The sequence below is a fragment of the Canis lupus genome, chromosome 16, assembly GCF_048164855.1.
Source record: "Canis lupus baileyi chromosome 16, mCanLup2.hap1, whole genome shotgun sequence".
Taxonomy (NCBI): domain Eukaryota; kingdom Metazoa; phylum Chordata; class Mammalia; order Carnivora; family Canidae; genus Canis; species Canis lupus.
The window spans coordinates 61,189,692-61,203,912 of NC_132853.1; the positions used below are offsets into that span (position 1 = coordinate 61,189,692).

Sequence of the window (14,221 nt, forward strand, 5' to 3'; positions counted from 1 at the left end):
TAGGTGCCATTTCTTAGTTGGTGGTGAGGAAAATGCTGGGTTTGGGAGAACACTTTCATATCCAACTTCCTGGCAGGTCTCTCAAAACACTGGACAAGAAATCCCAGCAATACTAACTGTACTTTAATCTAGAACAGTGAAGTTGTACTTCAGAGAAAATGTAAAACAGAGGAAGCAGAACCAGATGATAACCTGTGTCCGTGTCTGGTGATTGCACCTGGCACACAGCTCCCTGTGTGTGGGCAGGTGAGGTCCCAGGGTGCCCTGTCAGGACTGTGGTAGAGTGATGTACAGCTCATTGAGTGCAGAATTCTGAGGATTGGAAACACCAGTTAGCTGGGCGTAATAGGAGTGAGTATTTCTGAAAAGGCTGGCCAGGCTTTGAATGATCTCTCTCCCCATTTCCTAATATCTATTTATTCAAGAACTGCTTCCAAGCATCATGTGGTTTTCTGGCTGAAGGACAAAGGCCAGCTCTCCAGGGTGGCCTCCTCCTGGCTTCAGTCTGGTGGGGAGTGCTTCAGGTCAGGTGTGATCCCCACTTGCACTGGTTGCTTCTGACTTCAGAGCGCACTGAAAGCAGAGCGTGCACACATAACTGCTGCAAAGCAAGTACCCCTTTCTATTCAATTGTCGTTAATGTTTTTATTGAAACATCTTCTTTTCTGTCTAGATCAAGGTCCATAAGGGTGACTGCGCCTCTTGCCTGTGTCAGGCCGCTCCTGGGACATTTCACACCTCCTGGCTCCAGCATTTTAGCAGGAAAGGGATTTCCTGCTGCACTCCTCCCTTTAATCTATGGACATGCACTCAATTTCTTTCTGTCCTAAGAGGTCCTTAGCTACCCCCCCGTACTCACCCACATGTGTCCCTTTTCTGTCATGAGAATTCTCTGAGGTGCCCTTCCCAAAGTAACCATGCTTAAAGTCCCTGTATATGTGAGTCTTTATTCCCAATTCCTCACTTTTGGCTTAAAACAAAAAAGCTTTTTCATTTTTTGTTTCACAAAAGAACCAGATCCATTTTCTTTTCTAGATTTTCTTTGCATAGAGAGTAGGGGGAAGATTGTCATCTAAAACAGCCCATTTTTATTTATTCATGAGAGACACACAGAGAGAGGCAGAGACATAGGCAGAGGGAGAGGGAGAAGCAGGCTTCATGCAGGGAGCCTGATGTGGGACTGGATCCCAGGACTCCAGGAACACGCTCTGGGCTAAAGGCAGGCGCTAAACCACTGAGCCACCCAGATGTCCCGAAACAGCCCATTTTTAAAATGTGGGTTACCAGGGGTGCCTGGGTGGCACAGTTGGCCAAGCATCCGACTCTGGATTTCGGCTCAGATCATGATCTCAGGGTCAAGAGATCGACTCCTGGGATCCCTGGGTGGCGCAGCGGTTTGGCGCCTGCCTTTGGCCCAGGGTGCGATCCTGGAGACCCGGGATCGAATCCCACATCGGGCTCCCGGCATGGAGCCTGCTTCTCCCTCTGCCTGTGTCTCTGCCTCTCTCTCTCTCTCTCTCTCTCTCTGTTACTATCATAAATAAAAAAAAAAAAAAAAAATTAAAAAAAAAAAAAAAAAAAAAGAGATCGACTCCTGTGTCTGACTCTGCTCAGCGGGGAGTCTGCTTGAGATTCTCTTTCCCTTTCCCTTTGTCTCCCCCACCCCCCTGCCTCTCTCTCATATAAATAGATATTTAAAAAAAATAAAATTTGGGTTTCCAGACTGCCCCTTGCCCTCCTCTGTGGGGTGAAGGAGGTGGCTGTGCAGGGAGAGGGGGCCCTGGTGGGCTTGGGCCCCTTGCTCTGCATCAGTTCCTAAGAGCCATGTGTCAGCACTTCCCACCACACTTGTTCTGACACCTAATGGAAGGAAGTCCACAGCTACCTTTCAGGCTCTCTTTTGGTATTTTGCATTGTTTACACATGGCAAAGCTTTTTGATTTGTCTAGAGGAAACTCTAGGATAAAACAAAATGTGGCCGTTTCTGGAAAGATGACGTATTTCTTTGGTTGCATATTTATGCAATAATGTTTTTTTTTTCTTTTTAAGATTTTATTTATTTATTCATAAGAGACAGAGAGGGAGAGAGAGAGGCAGAGACACAGGCAGAGGGAGAAGCAGGCTCCATGCAGGGAGCCCAACGTGGGACTCGATCCCGGGTCTCCAGGATCAGGCCCTGGGCTGAAAGCAGCGCTAAACCACTGAGCCACCCGGGCTGCCCCACAATAATGTTTTCTTATGATTTATAATTCTCATTTTACCCAGCCCAGAGTTGAGATATTTGTGATGACTAGAAGATTTGAATTCTGGGCCTTTGAAAGGACCAGAGCTGGTTCCTCACAGTGGCGGGAGTGCTCTGGGCTCCCCTCACCCTGCACATTCATATCTCCTTCTGGAGGGTACTTAACATATTCCCTTCTCTAGGAGTCCTTAATAGTCCTTAGTAGAGCACTCAGTGTGATTAGGATGGACGGAACAGAAACCAGGGTCTGGGCAGGAGTGCTAGAGGTGCTCGTGGAGGATGGTGACCAGCTCTGCAGCTTTCCCCCTGGGTCTGTGTCATCCCAGGGGACAGGAGAGAGGAGGGGCAGGTGCTCAGGGAGGGTGGGTTCTGGGAAACAGCCTCGATTAGGGGAGGATTTGGGGCGGGGGAGAGACTATGCTAAGGATTACAGATCCTTTTCCTCGTATTTACTTTTAAAAAATAATAAGCTGCCGTTTCTCTGCATATAATAATTTCTGAAACATTAGAGTCTAAGTCAGTGTGATTTTAGCGTATATAGCTTGACTTGATCAAATAACAAAGGCCTTAAATTACCTTAGAAATATAGTTGCTTTATTCTGTCTGTGTCTACATTCAATATCTCTTACTACTTCCTCATATTTTCTAGTGTTATTGACTGGAAAACCATAGCCTTTGTGTTCGAGAGCTCGTTGTGAGTGGAGAGGAGATTAGACCCTGTTGTGATGGTGCCTAGTAGGCTCTGTCCCATTTTTCAAGACACAGTATAAATATACCAGCTCCTTCATCTGGGAACTTGTCATGGATCCGCAGGCCCTGGGCCTGTTCTCCTGTATCAGGGGGAAGAAATGCCTGTGTACCAGTCCCCTGAAGTGGCACCTCCTGCCTCCAGACTCCCACTGTGCTCACATCCCTTTTTCCTCCTGGCAGCACGAACATTAACCCGCTCAGTTAACAGCCCTCACATGGGGTCTGCTCACCTCCCATGTTCTTCAGTGTGGCTCGGCGGGCACTTGTGAACTGCCCAGGTGGCCAAGTTCCCACAGTACAGTCAGGACAGGACCTCTTGACCCTCACTGGGCAGTCATAAGGATTGCCTTGTTCACAGTGAGAGGGCCCTGTAGTGTCGTGGCTTGGGTCTGCTTTCCCCAACCCGTAGTCTTGGAATTTCCTTTCTCTGTCCTCCAAACACAGAAATGTCTGTGTGCATTCAGAGGAGGATTATCTTTCTCTGATGGAGACACCAGTAACAATTTGATTTTCTGAAGGAAGTAGTAGAAAGGTATTGTGGGTTGTTACTTAAACCCTATGATAAAACATAATAGTATATGCAGTTACTAAAATATTCTCTCTCTCGCATGTGTTTATTAATAAGCAGTCTCACAAAACACAGATGCAGTCTAACCATCACTTCATGTTGCCAGAGAGGTGCCTGGCTTCCACGGACTTGGGGGGTATTTATCACAGCCTGTGACTGCTGACACGCTTGAACAGTCCCTGAGATGGGCTGTAAACTAGAATTAGATACGTTCTGATTCCTGAGCCACCTTTGGCAATTCGGTATTTCAGGCTGTGGTTAGCAGTTCTGTTAGCAAGTTAATTGGAGAATTTAGAAGTGATTTTTGAATAGCCCAGAGTTTTACTGTGAGTTACCACCATTTTGAAACTTCAGTTGTTTAATTTAGTGATTTTAAATTTCAATGTTAATATAAACTTGAAATGATGTGGATGCATGACTCTCGTCTGGCTGCTCCTGACTTTTGGAGGGCTCAGCTCAGGATCAGGTGTGCTCCTGAGAGTTACTCAGGTTGCAGTGGGGAGCTTTCCTGAAATTGCAAACTGTGAGCCAAGCTTTTTGTAATAGAAGAGAGTAGGGGTTGAGAGAGAAGTTTCCTGTGTGTGCCTCACAAGATTATTTTGTGGGTCAGATTTAAACAACATGGAAGCATTTTGGAAAGTCCTCTTGTTACTGGTGTCCACGATATTTCCCAACCTTTAGCTCATTTCTGTCCTTTGCTGGTTTGCTGAATACTTTATATTGCATTAATTCATTTTAGCTGGCTATGACAGATTCCTACAAGCTAATTCTGTGCTCAAAAACTATTTTAAGGGATTGGCTTGTTTTGATTCTGTTCATCTCTTAAGCAGGGTGAGGCCCGCAGGAAAGGTCAGATGACAGCAGTGATAATCCTTGGTTTCCCACCTGGAAAAAAGATGGAAGTTAACATTTTTCCTGTTGGAAATTGCCTCTTTCCCTGCGGTGTTGACTTCCCACCCTTCCTCATTCCCCAGGTCCCCTCCTTGCCCCTGGCGTCCACCCTGCTACTCTGTGGAGGGGTCATACCCCGAGCCCTTTCTTCACTCAGGGGAGAGGGGCTGGTTTCTTCCAGCACAGTGCTGCCTTTAAAGTTGTTTGCCCTCTGCAAGGGCTGAATGCTACGTTTCTGCTTTGCAGGGCACTAAAACTGGGGCACATTTTGATTTCTCAGCAAAGAAATATATGAATTCTACGTATTTTTTTATGTTTCATAGAATTCAATTCGCCACAATCTCTCTCTGAATCGTTATTTCATCAAAGTACCACGTTCCCAGGAAGAACCAGGCAAAGGCTCATTCTGGAGGATAGATCCTGCCTCTGAAAGCAAATTAATAGAGCAGGCTTTTAGGAAAAGACGGCCTAGGGGCGTGCCTTGCTTTAGAACCCCTCTGGGACCGCTCTCGTCTAGGTAAGGAAAAAAGACAAACAAAAAGACCTCACTTACTGGTCAGTGAATTTACCTTCCATGTATTGGTCAATTTTCCTTTTGCAAGTGAAGGAACTGCCAAATGCATTATGATTAAATGTTGGGGTGGGGATTTGAAAAGAGGTGTTGGATGCTATCCATGGACATTTTCTTAATAGTGATCTGAAACAGCGCAGATTGTTGATGAAGTTGTATTTACGCTCTGTTCCCCTGCTGCCATTGTGGCTTCATTGGACTCCTTGCTCACGGCGCTTGGTGGGCAGCGAGCATTCCTTTTCTTGGGCATGAGAACAGCTCTTCAAAGCCGCATTTTAGCTGCTTAGACTCAAAATTGATACAATGTTAATTGCCTGACTCTCAGATTACATTTTAGCTTATAGATACTGTGTTTTTAAACAAACAAAAAGTGACCATGACGTAAGTGTTAAGCCCCTGTCTGCTTGCGCACGGCCAGCCCCTGCTGCCCGTCGGCAGGAGCTGCTCGGAGAGGGCAGCCCGTGCGGCTCCGCGGCGGTGCGGCCTGTGCTGGGCACGGAGCTGTGGTAGCCCAGCACTGGCCCACTGGCTGTCCCGACAGGGGGAGCCTTGCTGGGGGTCCGTCCCAGGTCACAGGATTCAGGCGGACAATAGGACTTACAGAGCTGTAGTCGGTTGACAGAAGACAGATGACACCCCTTTTTTCAGAATGCACTTTATTAAACAAGGCAGCTTTGTGAGTGCTTCACCTGTAAAAATCCACTCTCTCCTTTTTGGTGATTCAGAAGCGCCCCAGCCTCCCCCAATCACGCTGGAGTACTGTCTGCTCACTCCAGTGGAGCCCAGACCCCCGAGAGCCTGTCGAGGGAAGGTTCACCGGCCCCCCTGGAGCCCGAGCCCAGCGCCCAACAGCCCAAGCTGGCCGTCATCCAGGAGGCCCGCTTTGCCCAGAGTGCACCAGGTGAGATGTGCAGAAACAGGGCAGGTGTGATGGGCCGGGGGGGGGGGGGGGGGGGGGCAGCGGGGCAGGGTGCCAACAAGCTCCTCAGACGAGCACCCCAGAGCTCTCGGCTCCCTTGTACCCGGTGCTTTCTCTGTAGTACCTGCATGCCGTAAGCTCTGGAAAGCTGCCAGCACCGTGACTGTTTAAAAAATCAGTGCACATTGTTTTTTGTAAATAGTTTGTGTAGTTGCCTGAAATAATTTAGAATCAGTCTGTTTCTCAATTGTTTCATCATTCAAAAATAATGAAAAAAATTCCCCAAAGAAATAACACAAATTAGACAAACTAGACATTGATTGACAGCAGAAACTGTTCACTTACTTAATGAATATGTGAGCATTTCATTACGAAGTCACAATGCAGAATAAAAATGTGCGCTCTGCGGAATTACGCACGCACGCCCCATAGCATGGAAATGTGTCCAAGCTAATTCTCTTATTGTTTGGTTGGCAAAGAGTGCAGTTTTGATACAGTGGGATTCCTGACCACATTGGCCCCTGTCACCCGAGTGTCTTCTCCTTTATTCCATGCCCAAGCCACGGAGAGCGGAGCTTGTACCTCTGCATCTGCACTTTGCAGTTCTCGCCCCCACCGTAAGATAAAGACTTTGGTCCTGGGGGAGCGTGGCCCCCTTGTTTGGGCCTCAGCAGGCAGCTTCTTCTCGTATACTATTGACGTTTTGTTTTTCATGAGGAAAGAACTGTGGGAAAACTTGTCACAGACCAGAACACAACGAGAATTGCGTTTTTAGCAGTTAGATACATGCATTAAATTTCTCCATTAAAATACCACGTTTCTCCCATCGTGCATGACGTCACTGTTACACAGAGGAAGGGCGCCCTGTCTCACCAGACTGTGTGTTGAGCGGGTGGTTGTAATCAGGCGGCTCCCGCGGGCACCCGCACCTCACCCCGCTGCCTCACCCCCTGCAGGCTCACCTCTGTCTAGTCAGCCCGTTTTAATTGCCGTGCAGCGGCAGCTGCCGCCGACGATCAAGCCCGTCACTTACACGGTCGCCGCTCCTGTGACCACCTCGACCTCCCAGCAGCCTGTCGTGCAGACGGTGCACGTTGTCCACCAGATCCCCGCGGTGTCCGTCACCAGCGTGGCCGGCCTGGCCCCCGCGAGCACGTACACGGTCGCTGGCCAGGCCGTGGTCACTCAGGCAGCGGTGCTGGCCCCTCCAAAGGCAGAGCCGCAGGAGAATGGAGATCACAAAGAAGTGAAAGGTAAGCCATGGGAGCAGGCGGGTTTTTGGGCTGCCGGACGCCCCGCAGCCTTGTTCACCTGGAACCCTTTCCTGCTGATCACGTAAAGTCTTAGGTTTGCCGACCACCTGGTGAGATTTCTGTAAGCTTTCCAGTTATATCTGTTGGTATTGTTTCCTTACCTTTTTTAAAAATTTCAGTGAAAGTGGAACCGGTTCCTGCAATCAGCCATGCCACGCTGGGCGCTGCCAGCCGGATTATTCAGACGCCACAGAGCACACCTGTGCAGACGGTCACCATAGTGCAACAGGCACCTCTGGGTCAGCACCAGCTACCAATAAAAACTGTAACGCAAAACGGGACTCACGTGGTGCCAATCCCTGCCGCTGTCCACGGCCAGGTGAACAATGGTAAGCAGCGTCCTCCATGGGTAAGAGGGTACCGATATCAAGAGTGAAGATCCTTTGCTCTCCTTTTTATGAATGGCATGTTCCATGTTTCGGTTCCAACTGTTACAATTGTCATTTCTTGTCTCAGGAAATATTTGCATTTCTAAACTAGAGAAGACTTGGCCAACCAAGGGAGCTTGGCTCTTAAATAAGAGACCAGGAACCTCCTTTCACCCAGGCTTGCAGAGCGAGGTGAAGGCTAGGCGTCCTGCTGGCTGTTAAGTCCGCTCAGGAGTTTTGTGTCCTTACTGCTGCTGCTGTTTGAGCAGTGGCTCCTTGCCCAGGCACGCGGAGGCCTGCAGGACCCCAAGCAGTAGAGTCAGGCTGCTGGCCCGAAGCAGCTCGCTCTGCCCACAGACGGTTCCTCTGAAAGAGGGTGGCAACGGAAGGCTTACCCATGGTGGCCTCCCACCCCTTCCCGAGCTGTGGAGGGGCGGAGGAGGCCTGCATTTACCTCATGGGATTCAGATTCCCACTCTGCCTCACCGCAGATGCGCTGGAACAACAAGGTGGAACCTTGTCTGGGGAACACTAACCACCTGAGCGTTCCAGTGTGCCAGTCTCTGGACAAGTGGAGGTGTCTGCAGAGTTACCTGCTTAAGAGGCTTTCCTCTCAGGCTGTGTGTCTCCTAAGTATGGAGAGTTGTTTGGGCCTCTTTTCTGAATCAGTTTGTCCTTGTGGCTGGTCCTGGGTGCAGCTGGGAGCAGGTGGCCTTGGGAGGTGGATGGTCAGTCCTCTTCTGGTCCGAGTCCCGCTCAGTCTGAGGCCATGGTGCAGGCCAGGCACTCCCAGGCATCCCGTGTCTTAGGGTCCCTCGAGGATCCCTGTCCAAGTCCCTGACTGAGCAGGTGTGGCCTTCAGGGGCCTCTATGTCCACCAGTCTGCTGGAAGGGGTTGGAAAAACTATGGATCCCTTTCACATGTATAAGTCGGAATTTAAAATTCTTCTTTATAAATTTAATAAGCAAAGATTATGTTTTCCTATTGAAATTATTGATGTTTTAAAATAAAAGTTTTATACTGTTTTCTTAAATGTGCTAATAGAATCCTGCCCTTATTTGCTACACACTCTCAGAACGTATCAGCACCCAGACTGGCCCGCCTGCCTCACAGGTCTTGTACAGATGCCAAGTATCTCAGGCTTGAATGTGCTTTATTGAGCATACTTTTACTCTGCAACAAGAGGCTGCAGAAATATGAAGATTTCATGGTCTGTGACTAATGGGTTGATTTATCAGTAGTTACTACTACAGTGTTGGTTAAAACCAAAAATATAATTCTTACAAGTTAAAATTTTATTAAAGATGAATTTCTTAATCTTGGGGCTTTAAAGAAAGCCCCACAATATCATTGACAACCACTGCAGTGTCAGCCCCAAGACCCTGTTTCCTTTCGGAAGAATGAAACATAGAAGAAATACTGAAACGCCTTGAAGTTTTAGTCATCTTTTAGCAAAAACCATTTTAAATTATGTTTGTTGGTTCTCCTTTATTTTGGCTGCAGCCTTTTACTTTAGAAATCACTGGCTTGGGAAAGGGGTTTGTATCCAGTCAGTGATGATGCCACATCACAGCACCTGTCTTCTGTGTCCCTTTGTTTCATGTTCCTTTCCAGCGGCAGTGCCCAGCCGAGGAGGGAGGAGGTGGCGGGCAAGCTTTAAGACTCTGCAGGCTCGGAGGGTGGCCTGGAGCTGGCCTCTCCTTACCCAGTGTCAGGTGTCGCTTGATGCCGCATGGCCTGTGGCTGCCTTTACCTTGAAAATCACTCTGGAGAAGGGAAAGCATGCTTCTCCCTGTTATTAACAAACTGTCAAAGTCAGCAACTTTGATATTTTTCTTATAAGTTTGTTATTATGGAAAATGTCAAACATTCCGGAAATTAACTCACACCCGATCTTGTTCCATTCTCCCCCATCTGTTCCCCACCCAGATCCAGACGTAGTGTCATTTCATGTGTTAATATTTCAGCATCTGTAAAAGAACTTCCTTGTACTATGTAAGCACCATGCCATTATTGTTTTTAAAATAACCAATAGGGCAGCCCTGGTGGCACAGCGGTTTGGCGCCACCTGCGGCCTGGAGTGTGATCCTGAAGACCCGGGATCGAGTCCCACATCGGGCTCCCTGCGTGGAGCCTGCTTCTCCCTCTGTCTGTGTCTCTGCCCCTCTCTCTCTGTGTCTATGAATAAATAAATAAAATCTTTAAAAAATAAATAAATAAAATAACCAATAATTTTTTTAAAAAAGATTTTATTTATCTCTTCATGAGAGATACAGAGAAGAGAGGCAGAGACACAGGCAGCGGGAGAAGCAGGCTTCCTGTGGGGAGCCCTATGTGGGACTTGATCCCAGGAATCTGGGATCACGCCCTGAGCAAAGGCTCCACCACTGAGCCACCCAGGTGCCCCTAAAATAAGCAATAAGTCTTTTATACCTAGGATCTCCTTAGCTTTCAGGTCATCTTTTTTTTTTAAATAATGGTAAAATATACATACCATACAATTGGCCCTTTTAAAGTGTACAAGTCAGTGGCATTGGGTGTATTCACAGTGTCTTGAAACCTTTACCTCTAATGAGTGTAGAAGGATTTTCCTCCTCCTAGAAGGAGACCATATACCCAGTAAGCAGTTCTTTCCTGTTTCCCTCCTACTGAGCCCCTGGTCGGCTGTCTCTGTGGAGTTAACCTACACCGGACAATTCCTGTAAATAAAATAGGATATGAGGCCTTTTATATCTGATCTCTGTCAGCGAGTATCACGTTTTGAGGTTCATCGATGTAGCCTGGGTCAGCTCTTCTTTATGGCTGAATATGTTTTCATTTTGGTTGATTCATTCATTAGTTGATGGACATTTGACATTTGGGTTGTTTCCACCTTTTGGTTGTTGTGAATAGTGCTGCTGTGAACATTCATGTATATGCATTGAGTCCTTGTTTTCATTTTGGGGGGTGGGATGTATACCTAGGAGTAGAATTGCCTGGTCATATGGCAAGTCTGTTTAATTTATTGAGGAACAGGGATCCCTGGGTAGCGCAGCGGTTTAGCGCCTGCCTTTGGCCCAGGGCGCGATCCTGGAGACCCGGGATCGAATCCCACATCGGGCTCTCGGTGCATGGAGCCTGCTTCTCCCTCTGCCTATGTCTCTGCCTCTCTCTCTGTGACTATCATAAATAAATAAAAAAAAATTTTTAAATGTTTAAAAAAGGGATCCCTGGGTGGCGCAGCGGTTTAGCGCCTGCCTTTGGCCCAGGGCGCGATCCTAGAGACCCGGGATCGAATCCCATGTCGGGCTCCCGGTGCATGGAGCCTGCTTCTCCCTCTGCCTGAGTCTCTGCCTGTATCTATCTCTCTCTCTCTCTCACTGTGACTATCATAAATAAAATTTTTTAAAAAATTTTAAAAAAATGTTTAAAAAAAATTTATTGAGGAACTGTCAAACTGTCTTCCATAGTGGCAGCAGTTTGCATTCCCACTAATGATGTATGAGGTTCTGATTTGTCCACATGCTGACCATCACTTGTTATTTTCTGAGATTCCCCCCACCATGGCCATGTTATTGGGTATGAGGTGATATCGGTGTGAGGGAAAAGGGCCATGAGGGGCAGAGGCAGAGGGAGAATCTCAGCAAATTGCCCCACTGAGTGTGGAACCCAAGGCAGGGCTCCATCCCACAACCCTGCAATCATGACCTGAGCTGAAATCAGGCGTCAGATGCTCAACCGACTAAGCCACCCAGGCACTCCAGAGATCAGTGGTTTTGGTTTGCATTTCCCTCATGACTGATGGTATTGAGCATCTTTTCATGTGCTTAGCTATTTGTAGGTCGTCTTCACACAGGTGCCTATGGAAGTCCTTTGCCCATTTTTTTGTTGTTGAGTTGCAGGAGCTCTTTATATCTTCTGGATAGTAGGTCCAAATATTTTCCTCCCGTTCTGTGGGTCTATCTCTTCACTTTCCTAATAGTGTCTCTGATGCAACAGTTTCAGTTGTGAACTCCTATTTCTCTTTTCCCTTTTGTATCTTATGCTGTGGGGTGTCCTAGCTAAGAATCCGTTGCCACATCTAAGGTCATGGAGACCTAGGCCTATGTTTTCTTCTACTCAGCGCTTACGTTTAGGTCTTTGATCCATTTTGAGTTCATTTTTGTATATGGTGTAAGAGCCTGACTCCATGCTTTGGCATGTGGGTGCCCAGTTATCCCAGCAGCATTTGAAGAGACTGTGGTTTCCCCACTGAATGGTTGTTGAAAATCACTTGACCTCAGATATATGAGTTTCTCTCTGTTCTGTTTCATTGATTTTCATGTCTATCCTTGTGCCAAAGCCACATTTTTTTATTATTACAGTTTTATAGGAAGTTTGAAATTGAGAAGTATCTGTCCTCCGACTTTATTATTTTTTCTTTTTTCCAAGGTTATTTTGGCTATTCTGGATACCTAGCAATTCCATGCAAAGTACAGAATCAGCTTTTCCATTTCTGCAAAAAAAGCATTTGGGATTTTGATAGGGACTGCACAGAGCCTGTAGATTGTTCCAGGCAGTAGTTCTCTCTGTAAGCACAGACGTCTTTGCATGTGTTTAGGTCTTTGAGTTCTTTCAGCAGTGTTCTGTAGCTTTCAGTGTAAAAGCCTTGCTTAAATTTCTCCTGTTTTATTCCTTTGGAATTGTTTTCTTAATTTCCTTTTGAAGTTGTTCATTGTCTCTGTATAGAAACACAGCCAGTTTTTGCCTGTTGATATTGTATCCTGCAACTTTGCTGAATTCATGTATTGTAATAGCTTTTGGTTTGGGGGTTTTCTTCTGTGGGTTTACTAAGATTTTCTGCATTCAAGGAGGATGTCGTCTCCAATAGAGACGGTTTTCCTTCCTGTTGCTGCCCAGTGGCCGGGGCGAGAGCTGCTGATCGAATCGTGATGGCGGTGGGCCTCCTTGCTCTGCTCCCGATCTGGAGGGGCGTCGTCCTCACCATCAAAGCTGATGTGAGCTGTGGGTTGGGTTGTCCTCTACAGACTTTAGCATGTTGAATTGTTTCCTTCTTCCTGGTTTGCTGAGTAGCTTAATAATGAAAGGGGGTTGAATGCTGTCACATGGGTTTTTCTTTTTTTTTTAGAGAGAGAGCACAAGTGGAAGGTGGGAGTGGGGTGCAGGGGTGAAAATCTCAGGTCGACTCCCCACTGAGCGGAGAGCCCACAAGGCTCCGTCCCACGACCCCGAGGTCACGACCAGAGCCGGACACTTAACCGACTGAGCCACCAGGCACTCCGGGGGGCATCGTGCACTTTGTATTAAGATGATCACGGGGCGCAGGGGTTATTTATTTATTTATTTATTTATTTATTTGATATTATTTATTTATTTATTCATGGGAGACACACACAGAGAGAGGCAGAGAGACAGGCAGAGGGAGAAGCAGGCTCCATGCAGGGAGCCCGATGTGGGACTCAATCCCGGGACCCCAGGACCATGCCCTGGGTCAAAGGCAGGCACTAAACCGCTGAGCTACCCAGAGATCCCCCAGGTTTTTCCTTTATTAACGCAGTATGTTGTGTAAGTGGGGTTTTTGTTTTGTCTGTGTGTGTGGTGCTTTATGTTCAGCCACCTTGCATCCCTGGGATCAGCGCCACTTGGGGCATAGAACCCTCTAATATGCTATTGAATTTGGTTTACTCATGTCGTTTCGAGGATATTTGTGTCAGTATTTGTCAGAGATAATTGTAATTTACTTGTAGTATTTTTGTCTGCTTTGGTATCAGGGTAATGCTGGCCTCAGAGAATGAATGCAGAAGTCAGGCCTGGGCCAGTGTGTGATGGATCCGCTTCCCAGCAGCTTCTGGGGCTCCTCGACCTGTTCCCTAGAAGATGTGCCTCTGACCATTCCTGCAGCCTCTCTCACGAAGGTCCTCAGTCAGTCCCTGCTGGGACTGCTGCCCTAGGCTGTCGGGGGGCAGTGGGTCCTCCCTCTGCTGACCGCGTTCCTGGTGACCCTGAAGGAGTCCCGGATCCACACTTGACTTGTCCTTGCTTCTTACAGAAAGTGGCTTCCAGTTCTCACCCAGGGGGTCTGGCCGTGATCTTGTGTGTCCTGGCCCTGCCAGGTGGTAAGGAGGGGCCCGTGTCCTAGTGTCTGCATGCTGTGCTCTGTTGAGCGAGTCCAGTGTCCTTACTCACCCCTGCCTCCCCTGGGGGCCCCAGCAGAGTACCTGCTTGACTAGCGTGGCCTTTGGCCTTGTGTTCCCCACGGCTGGGCTGCGGGGAGGAGCTGCCCCCAACTCCTCTGAGGGGCATGGGAAGGTTCAAGTAAGGAGGGTGGAGGAGCAGTGCCGTCTCCCTGCTGCTGCTCTACAGCCGTGGGCAGGGCACCTGCACCTCCAGGCGGGTACCTGTTGTGCCCAGCCTGCCTGAGGCTGGTGCTCTGTGGGACTTCTAGAGAGGACCTCATGCACTGGGCCTTCCGTACCTGCCTCATCCCCAGTCAGTACTCACGGCATGGTGTTTGTAGAGGCCTGGGTGTGGCATGCTGGCTCCTCCTGGGGTAGATGACCACAGTGCTCCCCACCCCCTGCCCCGGTCTCACCTCTGACCGTAAGTGTGTGGCCTTTTC

General features: G+C 48.1%; 1 protein-coding gene across 2 annotated transcripts in view; it reads left to right on the forward strand.

Annotated features, from left to right (window-relative positions):
• Positions 1–14,221, forward strand: part of FOXK2 (forkhead box K2) — a 73,165-nt gene that overhangs the window by 54,037 nt on the left and 4,907 nt on the right. For both annotated transcript variants that reach the window (XR_012009424.1, XM_072782100.1), the window contains exons 5-8: positions 4,775–4,968; positions 5,748–5,923; positions 6,898–7,194; positions 7,374–7,583. Coding sequence is in view for 1 of the 2 variants with exons in the window: in XM_072782100.1 (XP_072638201.1) it covers positions 4,775–4,968; positions 5,748–5,923; positions 6,898–7,194; positions 7,374–7,583 (877 nt within the window). In the remaining variant the exon portion in view is untranslated. The remainder of the gene's footprint in view (positions 1–4,774; positions 4,969–5,747; positions 5,924–6,897; positions 7,195–7,373; positions 7,584–14,221) is intronic.